The sequence below is a fragment of the Amaranthus tricolor genome, chromosome 12, assembly GCF_026212465.1.
Source record: "Amaranthus tricolor cultivar Red isolate AtriRed21 chromosome 12, ASM2621246v1, whole genome shotgun sequence".
NCBI classification, from domain to species: Eukaryota; Viridiplantae; Streptophyta; class Magnoliopsida; order Caryophyllales; family Amaranthaceae; genus Amaranthus; species Amaranthus tricolor.
This window is the reverse complement of record NC_080058.1, coordinates 17,307,302-17,320,419: the sequence shown is the minus strand read 5'-3', so window position 1 is coordinate 17,320,419 and position 13,118 is coordinate 17,307,302. Positions and strand designations below refer to the sequence as shown.

At 33.9% G+C, this 13,118-nt stretch overlaps 1 protein-coding gene across 1 annotated transcript; it reads left to right on the top strand.

Moving 5' to 3' along the window:
* The first annotated feature begins 11,418 nt into the window (after positions 1-11,418).
* LOC130828644 (uncharacterized) lies at positions 11,419-11,867 on the top strand. The gene is made up of 2 exons (XM_057694608.1): positions 11,419-11,706; positions 11,796-11,867. Exons 1-2 carry the CDS (start codon positions 11,419-11,421, stop codon positions 11,865-11,867), a joined length of 360 nt encoding a protein of 119 aa, XP_057550591.1.
* Positions 11,868-13,118: the final 1,251 nt, after the last annotated feature.

Here is a 13,118-nt window from a genome sequence, read left to right as displayed (position 1 = left end):
TAAGAATTCCAACCGGATGACGGACACTTTTCTGAATCTTTCAGTAAGTCGCTTGAAGCTCGTGGTAGGGAATGGTTCTTCTAAATAAGAGTGGGAACGAGGCGGAAACCAAGTAGACCGATCTCAATTAGTACATTTTTTATTGCATTCTCAAATTCTTGAGAACAATAGGATCTCACTTAATCGGGGTTTTTGGGTGTCGAATGTACATAAATATACATCATGTGTAACAATAAAAAAGTTGTTTTCAATTAATCTTTTGTTGCAATTTTCCCTTAAAAATATGGAGCAATTCCTTATAATCACCATGATCTCTTTCACTTATCATTAGTTGAATATTGACTGAACACATCCCTCATATTGGAGCTTGGAGTTCAAAAATGCACAATTTGCCCAAGAGATATTGAAATTGTTGTGCTCCCAGAGTTTTGAAAGAAAATCAACATGTTGCTCTTATGTAAATATATATGAAGGATCTAAGAGACCTTCGTGGATGACAACCACTAGATAGTGACAATAAATTTATTTTTTTAGTAAGTTCATTTAAAATAGGATTTGGATATATATATATATATATATATATATATATATATATATATATATATATATATATATATATATATATATATATATATATATATATATATATATATATATATATATATATATATATATATATATATATATATATATATATATATATATATATATATATATATATATATATATATATTTTGAGAATATTGACTATCACAATGAAAACGCATACGAGTAATCATTTTAAGAACTAGAAACAATGTATCATGTCATTCTCTCAAGCTAATATATTAGCGTGTTTAGTTTCCTCATCATCACTTGAATCATTAAAATCTTCACATGTTGCTAGCATCTCTTTTTTTAAAAATTTCTAATCATCATCACTCAGAATAACCGATCGTGTCATTCGGTTCGGTTATATTTCGGATTGGTTATTTTTCGAAATACAGTTCGATTGAAGAATGGTTATTCGAGCTATCGGGTTAGCATCTGTTCGGTGTCGGTTGAAGGTCAAGTAGAAATTGATGATAAGATTCGGTTTACCGGGTACTGATGGGTTTCGGGTAGACTATCGATCGAGTCAATATCAGATTAAGATTGTTAGTAATTTTTTAATTGATGATAAGATTCTCTTTGCTTAAAGCAAAATAGTTAAAATGTAAATCAAGTAGTGATTATTACATTGTTACTTTTACTTATTTGAAAGTAAATTAAAATTATAGTTCTATCATTTTTCATGTAATTTGATTAAAAGTAGTTAAATAAACATTGACTATTGATTATTAACTCTAAATATATGAAACCATGTATTTATAAAATTTAATTTATTAAAATATCAATCACTTTATTAGATTAACTAATAAGATGATTGAATATGAGTTGATTATACTTCTATGTTAAAAATCGGTTCAGGTTTACAATAGTTCGATTCAAAATTCGTTCGGGTTAAGTCGGTATTCGCCGGATCGAGTTCGGTTTCAAGCATGATTTGGGTCGGATATGACTCGGGTCGGTCACTATTAGGTTCTGGTAATCTCGATTAACGGTTATATGTCGGTTACCAAAATCGGTCACAGCTCGGGTTCAGTTTTCCCATATTTAGTTGTAAATCGGTTAGGGTAATATCGGTTCGATAAACCTAAACAGGAAAATATTTTTGAGTCGATTTACTTTCGATTTCGATTCGAATTTTCGGGTCGGGTCACATTTGAATAGCTCTAGGATAATCCTTGATTAGATGATAATGTGAGCCACATTCAAAACAACTAAGATTGTTAGATATATTATTTTGGTTAGAACTTTTACCTTTATAATTTTGTGATGTGGGTATATCTAATTTTAATGTTGTTGAAGGATTTTTCATCTCTTGAATCCTTAACGGACTACGTGTCATGAGACCACTCTTATTGAGTGGAAATTTTTTGAGGTTTTTACTCCTATTGGTGAAAACTTAAAAATTTTTTCATCTCTAGAATTCTTAACGGACCACGTGTCATGAGACCACTCTTATTGAGTGAAAATTTTTTGAGGCTTTTACTCCTATTGGTGAAAACTTAAAAATGTTTTCATCTCTAGAATCCTTAACGGACCACGTGTCATGAGACCACTCATATTGAGTGAAAATTTTTTGAGGTTTATACTCATATTGGTGAAAACTTAAAAATATTAGAATATTGAAATATCTTAGAATATCTTAGAATAATATCTCTTTGATTTCTTGCATATTTTTGTATAATCTTTGTGATTATGTAGAATATTAGGAAATATTTAGTTTCCTAAAGTATAGTGACAATATTTGTATATATCGACATTAACATTAATGAGAAAGGCAACCGAGTCATTCTTACATGGTATCAGAAGCTTCGGTTTTTTTGATCCCGACTCCTTTTTCCTTCTCCTTACTGCCGACCAGCCTTGCTCTACTAGCTGCCGCCACTTTTTTTGTCTTTCTTTTCTTCCTCCTTTTCTTTAATCTTACTTCTCCATGGCCTCTCCCACCTTCATCCCGCTACTTTGATTACTAACATTAAAACAAGTATTCCCATTCAACTTAATGAAGATGGTTCCAATTTTCATACTTGGGTCACTTTATTCAAACTTCATTATCGTGCTCACCTTGTGGATTCTCATATTCTTCCCGATGACTCCTCTAAAGTTTTAGTTCACAAAGATTCCGATTGGCAACGTCTTGATGACATTGTTCGAACATGGATTTATGGTTCTATTAATCCCTCTCTTCTTCAAACTATAGTTCGTCCCGATGATTGTGCTTTTGATGCTTGGACTCGTCTTGAGAACAATTTCCAAAATAATAAGACATCCCGAATCCTTCATCTTGAATCTCAATTTATTGACATTGCTTTATCCACTTTTTCCAATGTAAAGTCTTATTGCAATGAAATTGAAAGTATTGCTACTTCTCTGAATAATCTTGGCACTTCCATCACCGACAATCGATTGGCTCTTCAAGTTCTTCATGGGTTAACTTCGGAGTGCAAAACTTTTCGGTCTTTGGTTCAACATATGAATCCTATTCCCTCCTTTGATACTCTTCGTTCTATGTTGGAATTGGAAGAACGCTCTAATCATAAGCATACTTCTCCCGCTCAAGATACGGCTCTTCTTGCTTCAAATAAAGGTACTTTTTCTGAAAATTCTGATCCATTTAACAACCGCGGCCCTTCGCACCACCGTGGTGGCCACCGCCACTCTCGTCGTGGTGGCCGGACCCACCGTGGCAGCCACCATGGCTCCACCAGTGGGTATGGACGCTGGCATCAACCTCATCTCAGACCTACTGTGTTTCATTCATCTCGGCCCAACAACAATCATTCTGGCCCAAGTCCTTCTCCTTCTTCTTCTTATTATGGGAGGCCTTCTTGGGCCGGACATACTTGGGCCCAGCCTGCTGCCCCCTTTCCTACTACATCTGGGCTCCTCATTTTTCAAACAATGGATATTCTGATGGTGTACTTGGTCCACGACCGGCACAAAGCTATCACACCGGGACTAATACTTCTTCAAATTATATTCCTACGGACATCGATCATGTCATGAACACTCTCTCTTTATCTACTCCGGATGAGCAATTTTATATGGATACCGGTGCCACATCCCACATGACTCGTTCTCAAGGTACTCTTCTTCCTTATTTTCCTTTAAAGCATCAATTCAATAATGCTATTGTTGTCGGTAATGGTAATTTAATTCCAGTTCTTGGTCACGGGCATATTTCTTTTCCTTCTTCCCAAAAATCCCTTTCCCTCAAAAATGTCTTACATGCACCTAAACTTATTAAAAATCTCATTTCCGTTCGAAAATTCACTCATGATAATATGGTTTCCATTGAATTTGATCCTTTTGGCTTTTATGTGAAGGATTTGGCCACGGGGAGCATCGTCTTGAGATCTAATAGCACGGGTGATCTTTATCCTTTTCCATCCGCACATGGAGCTACTCTTTCATCCTCCACATCATCGGCTTTTTCCGCTTTTTCCTCTAGTATTTGGCATTCCCGTTTAGGACATCCGGGAAATGCGGTTTTAAATTCCTTGTATTCCTCTAGTTTAATTAAATGTAATAAAGATCCTCATTTTGTTTGTCATTCTTGTCCTTTAGGGAAACACATCCAATTACCTTTTGTTAATTCTATGACTATGAGTTCTAAACCTTTTGATATTATTCATAGTGATTTATGGACGTCTCCTATTTCTAGTCCATCGGGATATAAATATTATGTTCTTTTTCTTGATAATTATACTAATTTTTTGTGGACTTTTCCTTTATATCGCAAATCTCAAGTTTATGATGTGTTTGTGAATTTTCATACTTTTATTAACACCCAATTTGAGCTTAATATAAAATCTTTCCAATGCGATAACGGGGGTGAATTTGACAATAATATGTTCCGTCAAATTTGTACTAGTCGAGGCATTTCACTTCGTTTTTCTTGTCCTTACACATCATTTCAAAATGGCAAATCCGAACGAAAAATTCGATCCATAAATAACATCATTCGCACTCTTTTGTGTCATGCCTCTCTTCCTCCGTCTTTTTGGCCTCACGCCTTAAACACGGCCACTTATCTCCTCAATATTCTTCCTTCTAAACTTCTTGGTAACCTCACTCCCACTCATATTCTATATCGCAAATCTTCTACATATACTCATCTATGGGTTTTTGGGTGTTTATGTTTTCCTCTTTTTCCCTCTACTACTATCCACAAGCTTCAACCACGCTCCGCTCCATGTGTATTTCTAGGATATCCTTCTTCTCATAGAGGTTACAAGTGCTATGATCTCTCATCCCGTAAAATCATTATATCTCGGCATGTTCTTTTCGATGAGGCCACTTTTCCTTTTTCTCAATCACCTTCCTCATCTTCCCCAAACTATCAATTTTTAGATGATAATATTCCCCTTAATTTGCTCAAAACAGCGCATACACCACCTTCTGGACCTACTCCATCTCTGAGCCCAATACCTCATTCCCCTTCCCTCTGCCAACCTTCTTCAACTGGGCCTATCCTCCTGTCCGGCCCACATAACCTCCCTCACTCTCCACCTCCTCCCTCTCCTACTGGGCCTGCCTCACGCAGCCCAGTAACACTCCAATCCCATCTTCTCTCTTCCTCCCCCACTGGGCCTACTCCTCTCAGCCCAGCTCCACCCCGTCCAGCTTCCCCAACCAGCCCAGCCCCTGTCCCGTCTTCTCCCTCAACTGGGCCTGCCTCACGCAGCCCAGTCCACATACCTCCTCCTTTCTCTCCCTCTCCTACTGGGCCAGCCTCAATCCAGTACTCCTCCTCCTCCCTCCCCTCAACTGGGCCTGCCTCACGCAGCCCAGTCCGACAGTCCCCTCCTTCCTCCCCCTTCTCTATTGGGCCTGCCTCACGCAGCCGAATCAACGCACCTCCTCCTTCCTCATCCACCGGTATAACTACGCGGAGTAAACATGGTATTTTCAAACCCAATCCCAGATACTACTCTCAAGCTTTATCTGTTTCTTTTTCACCTTTACCTACATCTCCTCTTCATGCCCTACGTGACCCAAACTGGAAATTAGCCATGAAAGAAGAATTTGATGCCTTAATTGAAAATCATACTTGGGATTTGGTGCCGCGTCCTCCTCATGCTAATATCATTCGGTCTTTGTGGGTATTTTGTGACAAGACCAAGTCCGATGGCTCTTTTGAGCGCTATAAAGCGCGTCTTGTTGGTGATAGTAAATCTCAAAGGGAAGGCATCGATTGTGATGAAACTTTTAGTCCGGTTGTGAAACCTGCTTCTATTCGCATTGTTTTATGTATTGCTCTTTCCCACTCTTGGTCTATTCATCAGCTTGATGTTAAGAATGCTTTTTTACATGGTCACTTGACTGAAACTGTTTACATGCATCAGCCTCTGGGTTTTCGTGATCTTACTCGTCCTGATCATGTTTGTCTTCTTCGTAACTCTCTTTATGGTCTCAAACAGGCTCCTCGTGCTTGGTATCAACGGTTTGCTACTTTTGCAACTACTATTGGCTTTTCTAACAACATTTCTGATAATTCCTTGTTTGTTTATTGTCATGGCTCTGATATTGCTTATCTGCTATTATATGTGGACGATATTATTCTCATAGCTTCCTCAGATTCACTTCGTGAGTCCATTGTGTCCAAATTTAGCTCTGAATTTGCCATGAAGGATTTGGGTCCTCTTAATTATTTCTTGGGTATTGCTGTTACTCGTACTTCTACGGGCCTCTTTCTCTCTCAACAAAGGTATGCCTCTGAAATTCTTGAAAAGGCTGGCATGTCCCAATGTAATCCTGTTGCTACTCCTGTTGCTACCTCCGGCAAACTTTGTATTAATGCTGGTTCTCCTTGTGAAGATCCTACTTTGTATCGTAGCCTAGCTGGTGCTTTACAGTATCTTACTTTCACTCGCCCAGATATTTCATATGCTGTTCAGCAAGTTTGCCTCTATAATGCATGATCCTCGCATTGAACATATGGCTGCTATTCATCGCATTCTTCGCTATGTCAAGGATACTCTTCCCTATGGTCTGCAGTTACATCGTTCTAATATTTCAATTCTTTTGTCCTATACCGATGCTGATTGGGGTGGCTGTCCTGATACTCGCCGCTCAACTTCTGGTTACTGTGTTTTTCTAGGTGATAACTTAATTTCTTGGTCAGCTAAACGACAACCTACTGTTTCCAAATCCAGTGCTGAAGCTGAATATCGTGGTGTTGCTAATGTTGTTTCTGAAACTTGCTGGATTCGCAATTTACTTCTTGAGCTGCACTGTCCTATTACCACAGCTACCCTTGTCTATTGCGACAATATTAGTGCCGTTTATTTAGCTGGTAATCCGGTCCATCATCAGCGCACTAAGCATATTGAGATAGATATTCATTTTGTTCGAGAAAAAGTTAAACGTGGTGATGTTCGGGTGCTTCATGTTCCATCTCGTTATCAGATTGCTGACATTTTCACCAAAGGCCTTCCTCAAGTATTATTTGATGATTTTCGTTCCAGTCTCAACGTCTCCAAACCGCCCGATTCGACTGCGGGGTGTATTAGAATATTGAAATATCTTAGAATAATATCTCTTTGATTTCTTGCATATTTTTGTATAATATTTGTGATTATGTAGAATATTAGGAAATATTTAGTTTCCTAAAGTATAGTGACAATCTTTGTATATATTGACATTAACATTAATGAGAAAGGCAAGCGAGTCATTCTTACAAAAAATAACATCCAAATTTTTTTTGGAAATTTTTGGAACTTCCTTGTAAGGGCCCACCATCTAAAATAAATTTTAAAATAAAACTAAGAAAGTAAAAAGAATGAATAAAGTAAAAAAGTAGGAGGGAAAAAGTAGTGAGGAGTATTTTTTTTCTCATTGATAGGATAAATTAAATTAGTTAACATTTTCACACTTTGATGTGGTAGAAAGGAAAAGTGTAGAGAGAAATTAGTTAGAATTTTTTTTACTCGCTATTGAAAGTGCTCTAAAAGCAAAAGGGTCTTTCTCATCATTTAATTTACATGTTTTGACAACGAATCTTCACCATCATATTTATTGCGTTTAAAACATTTGAAATAACACAAAATAACCTATCAAATATAACAAGGTAAAATTATGCATAACGTGCACAATATGAATTGAAAATCGCAAGATTCGATAAAATCAAAGAGTTGTAAACGTGCTCATGAATGAGAAAATCAATTTTAAGCTAGTTTATAAGTTTGTTGGAAGTTGGTGTTAGATTTACTTTTAACCATTGTTTTTTCATTTTTAAGGCAAGTTCTTTTGTAATCTATAATTGTTCTTTAATTAGCAATTTAATGATTGAACTTGTAGATCTATCGAATCAATCCCATAAAAAGTTTGTAGTGTAATATAGTTTAGGTAATAATTTTTTGTTATCCACACCCTGATTTGTGAGAATAAAAGATAGATTTATTTATTTCTAATCAAATGAATTTTAAAAGAAAAAAAATTAAAAAAATTTATAAATTTTATTATTTTAATTCATGTTAGATCGTAGAATTTTCCTTTTTATATTGCTATAAACGTAAAAATTGGTAAAATAATGAATAACAATAAAAAATTGTTACTAAAGTCAATTTTTTCTATTTCATTTAAATTTGATCAATTTATTCGAATTGGAAAAAAGCTATGGAAATTTTTATTTATCAATCTTGATACTTTCAGTTAGTTTTTAATTTTTATTTATATTTTTTTTATAAAATATTTATAAAATAATATATGCAAATGTTAACATTTTATTATATAATTTTATAGGGTTATATTGAACTGAAGAATTTGCTTTTTTTAATACAGTACTGTCAAGTTTTATAACTCAGAAATTTGTTAAAGTCAAAAAAAATCTTAAAACTAATAATATAGAAAATAGAAAATGGTGGATTGAATGCAATGATCATGGCTTAATACCTGATTTTTTTAATAGCCGGTTTTAAATCAATTATAGCTTAAAAAATAATTTTAGAGTTAGTGTTAAATTAAGTGCTACTGTAATGAGACAAACAGTATTTTTGAATTAGGCCGGAGTAGAAAAGAATTTTTTAGTCTTTTTATACATTTAACGGAATCTACGTTATACAAGAATAACCGATAAATGTTTTGATAAATTAATAATTATAATATAGAACTAATCTAAGATATTTACAGAGCTATACAATAAATATTATCAATCAAACATTATAAATAAATATTTACTCTTAACACTACAAAAAACTCTTGATTTATCGATGGAAAAATGGTGAGGGGAAGAGCTGGTCGCCCATGGCAACGACAAGGCGAGAGAGAGTTTGGTCGCCAACTGAGAAATTTAGATAGCGACGGGAAAAGTCGTCATTAGCAGGTCGCCCACAGCCTTTTTTCCTTTTTTTTTTTTTATTTTTCTACCTGGCGACGGATTGTCTCGTCGGAATTTCGTCGCCAAGAAAGACAGTATTTTTTTATTTTTATTTTGATGCATGGCGACGGGTGTTGTTTGTCGCCCCTTGGTCGCCAGAATTACCGTGAATTTGGTTTTATTTCTTTGTAAATGTAGGCGACAGTTCTGTTGGTAGCCCTTTGGTCGCCATGTTTTTGAATTTGAATTCAAAAGTGGCGATGGGTTTGTAGTCGCCGTGTTGTCGCCATGTTTTTTTTAAATAGACTGCAGAATTGTTGTGTATCGTATATTTCGGAAACTAAAGAATTAGAAGAGGTTAGTGATTTTCTTATTCTATTATGTAGCTTGTTTTTTATCTTTATATGAGTTGTTTTTATTTATTTTTATTATTTATATTTAATTTGTATTGTCATTAATTTGATTTAATTTTATTATTTGATTAGTACATATTTTATTTCCTTTGTTATTTACTTGAGTTTTTTATATTTTTTATTATTTTATATTTTATTTTTACTGACATTAGTTTGTTTTAATAATTTTTATTACAATAATTATATTATTATTATCATATATTGTTATTTTCATTAACTTACTTTACTAATTAGTTGAATAATTATGTTATTATATTATATATAGGTGTTAAAAATGAATTTTAGGCAAGAAAGAAGTTGGATGTACATCCGACGAAAAAATGAAAAGTTTAGTTTAAGATTTATGAGAGGGTTGGAAGAGTTTTTAGATTTTGTTCGTACAAAAAGCATGAGTTCTGAGATTAGATGTCCTTGTAAAAAGTGTAAAAATTGTTGTTATAAGGAAGCAGATGAAATAAGAGAACATCTAATGAGAAGGGGGTTTGTTGAAAATTACTATGAGTGGGGATATCGTTAAAATACAGATATAGGAACAACATCTGATGTTGTAGCAGTAGTGGGAGAGCAATCGTCAAACAATCCAAATCCATACTCACAGATGGTGCATGATGCAGTAGCTAGTGTATTTCCAGACACTTACCATCAGTTTCTTCCCTCCTAGTATGATGTAGTGTCAGTAGATAATGAACCACCGGTACACGTTGACGAATATCCAAACCCTCAGTGTCGACAGTTCTTTGAAATGTTAAATTCTGTAAATAGTCCTTAATTTGAAGGTTGTAAAAGTCACACCAAGATGTCTATTATTGGTCGACTTACAAACCTGAAGACAGACCATCGTCTCACTGAGAGGTGTTACGACGATATTTGTGCTATTGTGAACGAAGCGTTACCAGAACAGAATATGATGGTAAACAACTTCTGTGAAACGAAAAAACAAATAGCTGCCCTTGGATTACCCGTTGAGAAGATAGATTGTTGTTCTAACGGATGTATGATATATTGGGGGAATAATGCGAATGCAACTTGCTGTTATATTTATGAAACTTCTATATGGAGAAGAAACGGTAAAGGCGATAAGGTTTCGCAGAAGCAATTTCATTATTTCCCCCTAGGCCCCAGATTACAAAGATTTTATGCTTTAGAGGCAACAGCTAGGCATATGAGGTGGTATGCAGAGCACCGCACTAAAGATGGAGAGATGATACATCCGTCCGATGTTGAAGCGTGGTTGACATTTAACGACATGCATCCAGACTTTGCAATGGAGACTTGAAACGTGCGGCTTGGTCTGTGTACAGATGGTTTTAACCCCTTTGGAAGTTCCGGTCAACAGTATTCATCGTGGCGTGTCATTTTAACACCATATAATCTTTCGCCATGGATGTGCATGAAGAAGCCGTATATGTTCTTGACCATGATTGTCCCTGGGCCGAGTAATTCAAAGCACAACATTGACTTATATCTTCAAGCACTAATACAAGAGCTGAATATGTTGTGGGAGGAGGGTATTTGTACATTTGATGTGTCAAGAAAGGAGAATTTCCAACTACGAGCAGCTTTAATGTGGACGATCAATAACTTTCCAGCTTATTCGATGTTGTCCGAGTGAAGTACTGCGGGCCGATATGCTTGCCCTTACTGCATGGATGATTCACAAGCCTTCTACCTTACGCATAGCAAGAAGGTGTGTTTGTTTGACTGTCATAGAAGGTTTTTAGATAGAAGTCATCTCTATAGGAGAAGTAGAACAAATTTCAGATCAGGCATTGTTGAGAAAAGAGATCCACCTATTATTCGGACTGGACATGAATTGCTTGATGAATTAGACCAGTTTGGTTTTTTGAGAGTCAATGAAGAAGATGCACCGGAACATAATAAAGAGGTTAGTAAATACTCAGCTGGATGGAAGAAGAGGAGCATATTCTGGGATTTGCCATATTGGAAAACTAACATGATTCGACATAATTTGGATGTTATGCACATAGAGAAGAATGTTTTTGATAACATTTTCAACACTTGGTTGTGTGTGCCAAGTAAAACAAAGGATCACATCAAGGGTAGAATGAAATATTTATGTATTTAGAAACAGTACAAATGGACCCTCGCCTCGAACCTTTCGTTCGAAGGTCATGGGAGGAAAAAGCCGCAAAGCGCTATGCGGATATGCTTTTCAAATGGCGCAGGACATTTAAAAGCAAGCCTGAATTTAAACCTCCTTCCTTCGATAATGAGACCTGGGCACGATGGAAGGCTGATTGGGAACGCCCAGATAATAAAGCTATTTCGGCTAGGAATTCCTCCAATGGACGTGGAGAAAAAGACAAAGCTGAAGCCACCCATATAGGTGGCTCAATCCCGCACGCCAGAACAATGCGGGATTTTGTGAGTATTTAGTTAATTAAGTAGTATTATGTTGAATTTTTTTATTATCTTTTGTTTAATTTTAAGTGGTTTTTTATTTAATATTTCAGGAACAATCAAAAGGTCAAAGACCCACAGCTCACGAAATTTTTACACGAACACATGAGGTCTTTGACAATTAAACAGGGGATTGTTCCCAATGGACGAATAACAAGTCACAAAAAGTTAACATAATAATCTATTAAACTTGTTTATTTATTTAATTTTTTTTAAGTATCAATTAATAATTTGTTTATAGGTAATTGATTTCTTTGTTTTATTGAAGGATGAATATCGTTCTTTGATGGAAGAGCATCCAACTCGCGACCCAAGTCAAATTTGGTTGGATGCTATAAAAAATGTAGAAAGTTGTTCAAACAAAAAAAACAAAAAAAGCAAAGAGGCATTAGGGGTTGGGTCCGCCTCTCAAATTATTTATCCTCCTGAGCCAACGATATTCCGTCTTCTCATCCTGCACAACCTGATTATGATGCCATTATACAACAAAGGTTTGCGGATTTAGAAGCCCGGCAAATGGAGTTCAATAATCAATTATGGGAAACGATACGAAGAGGAAATGCTCAGACTGCCTATGAGACTCATCAAAGGCTGACTGTACAAATAACAAGAGAATGAAAACTCTTTTTGAAATTCATTGAATCGCATTTCAATTTGTATTAACCCCCTCCTCCACCTCTTCCAAATGAATGATTAAATATATGTAATTTTTGTGACTTTGTAAATAAACTTTAGTTTTATATATAATATTCCAGCACTTTTATTTTTATTTATTTGTTTTATGTGTATATATTTTTATCTTAATATTATAACTAATACAAATATATATATATATATATATATATATATATATATATATATATATATATATATATATATATATATTTATATTTATATATATATATATATATATATACATATATATATATATATATATATATATATATATATATATATGTATATATATATATATGTATATATATATATATGTATATATATATATATATGTATGTATATATATATATATATATATATATATATATATATATATATATATATATATATATATATATATATATATATATATATATATATACATATATATATATATATACATATATATATATATATATACATATATATATATATATACATATATATATATATATACATATATATATATATATACATATATATATATATATATATATATATATACATATATATATATATATATATATATATATACATATATATATATATATATATATATATATATATATATATATATATATATATATATATATATATATATATATATATATACATATATATATATATATATATATACATATATATATATATATATATATATA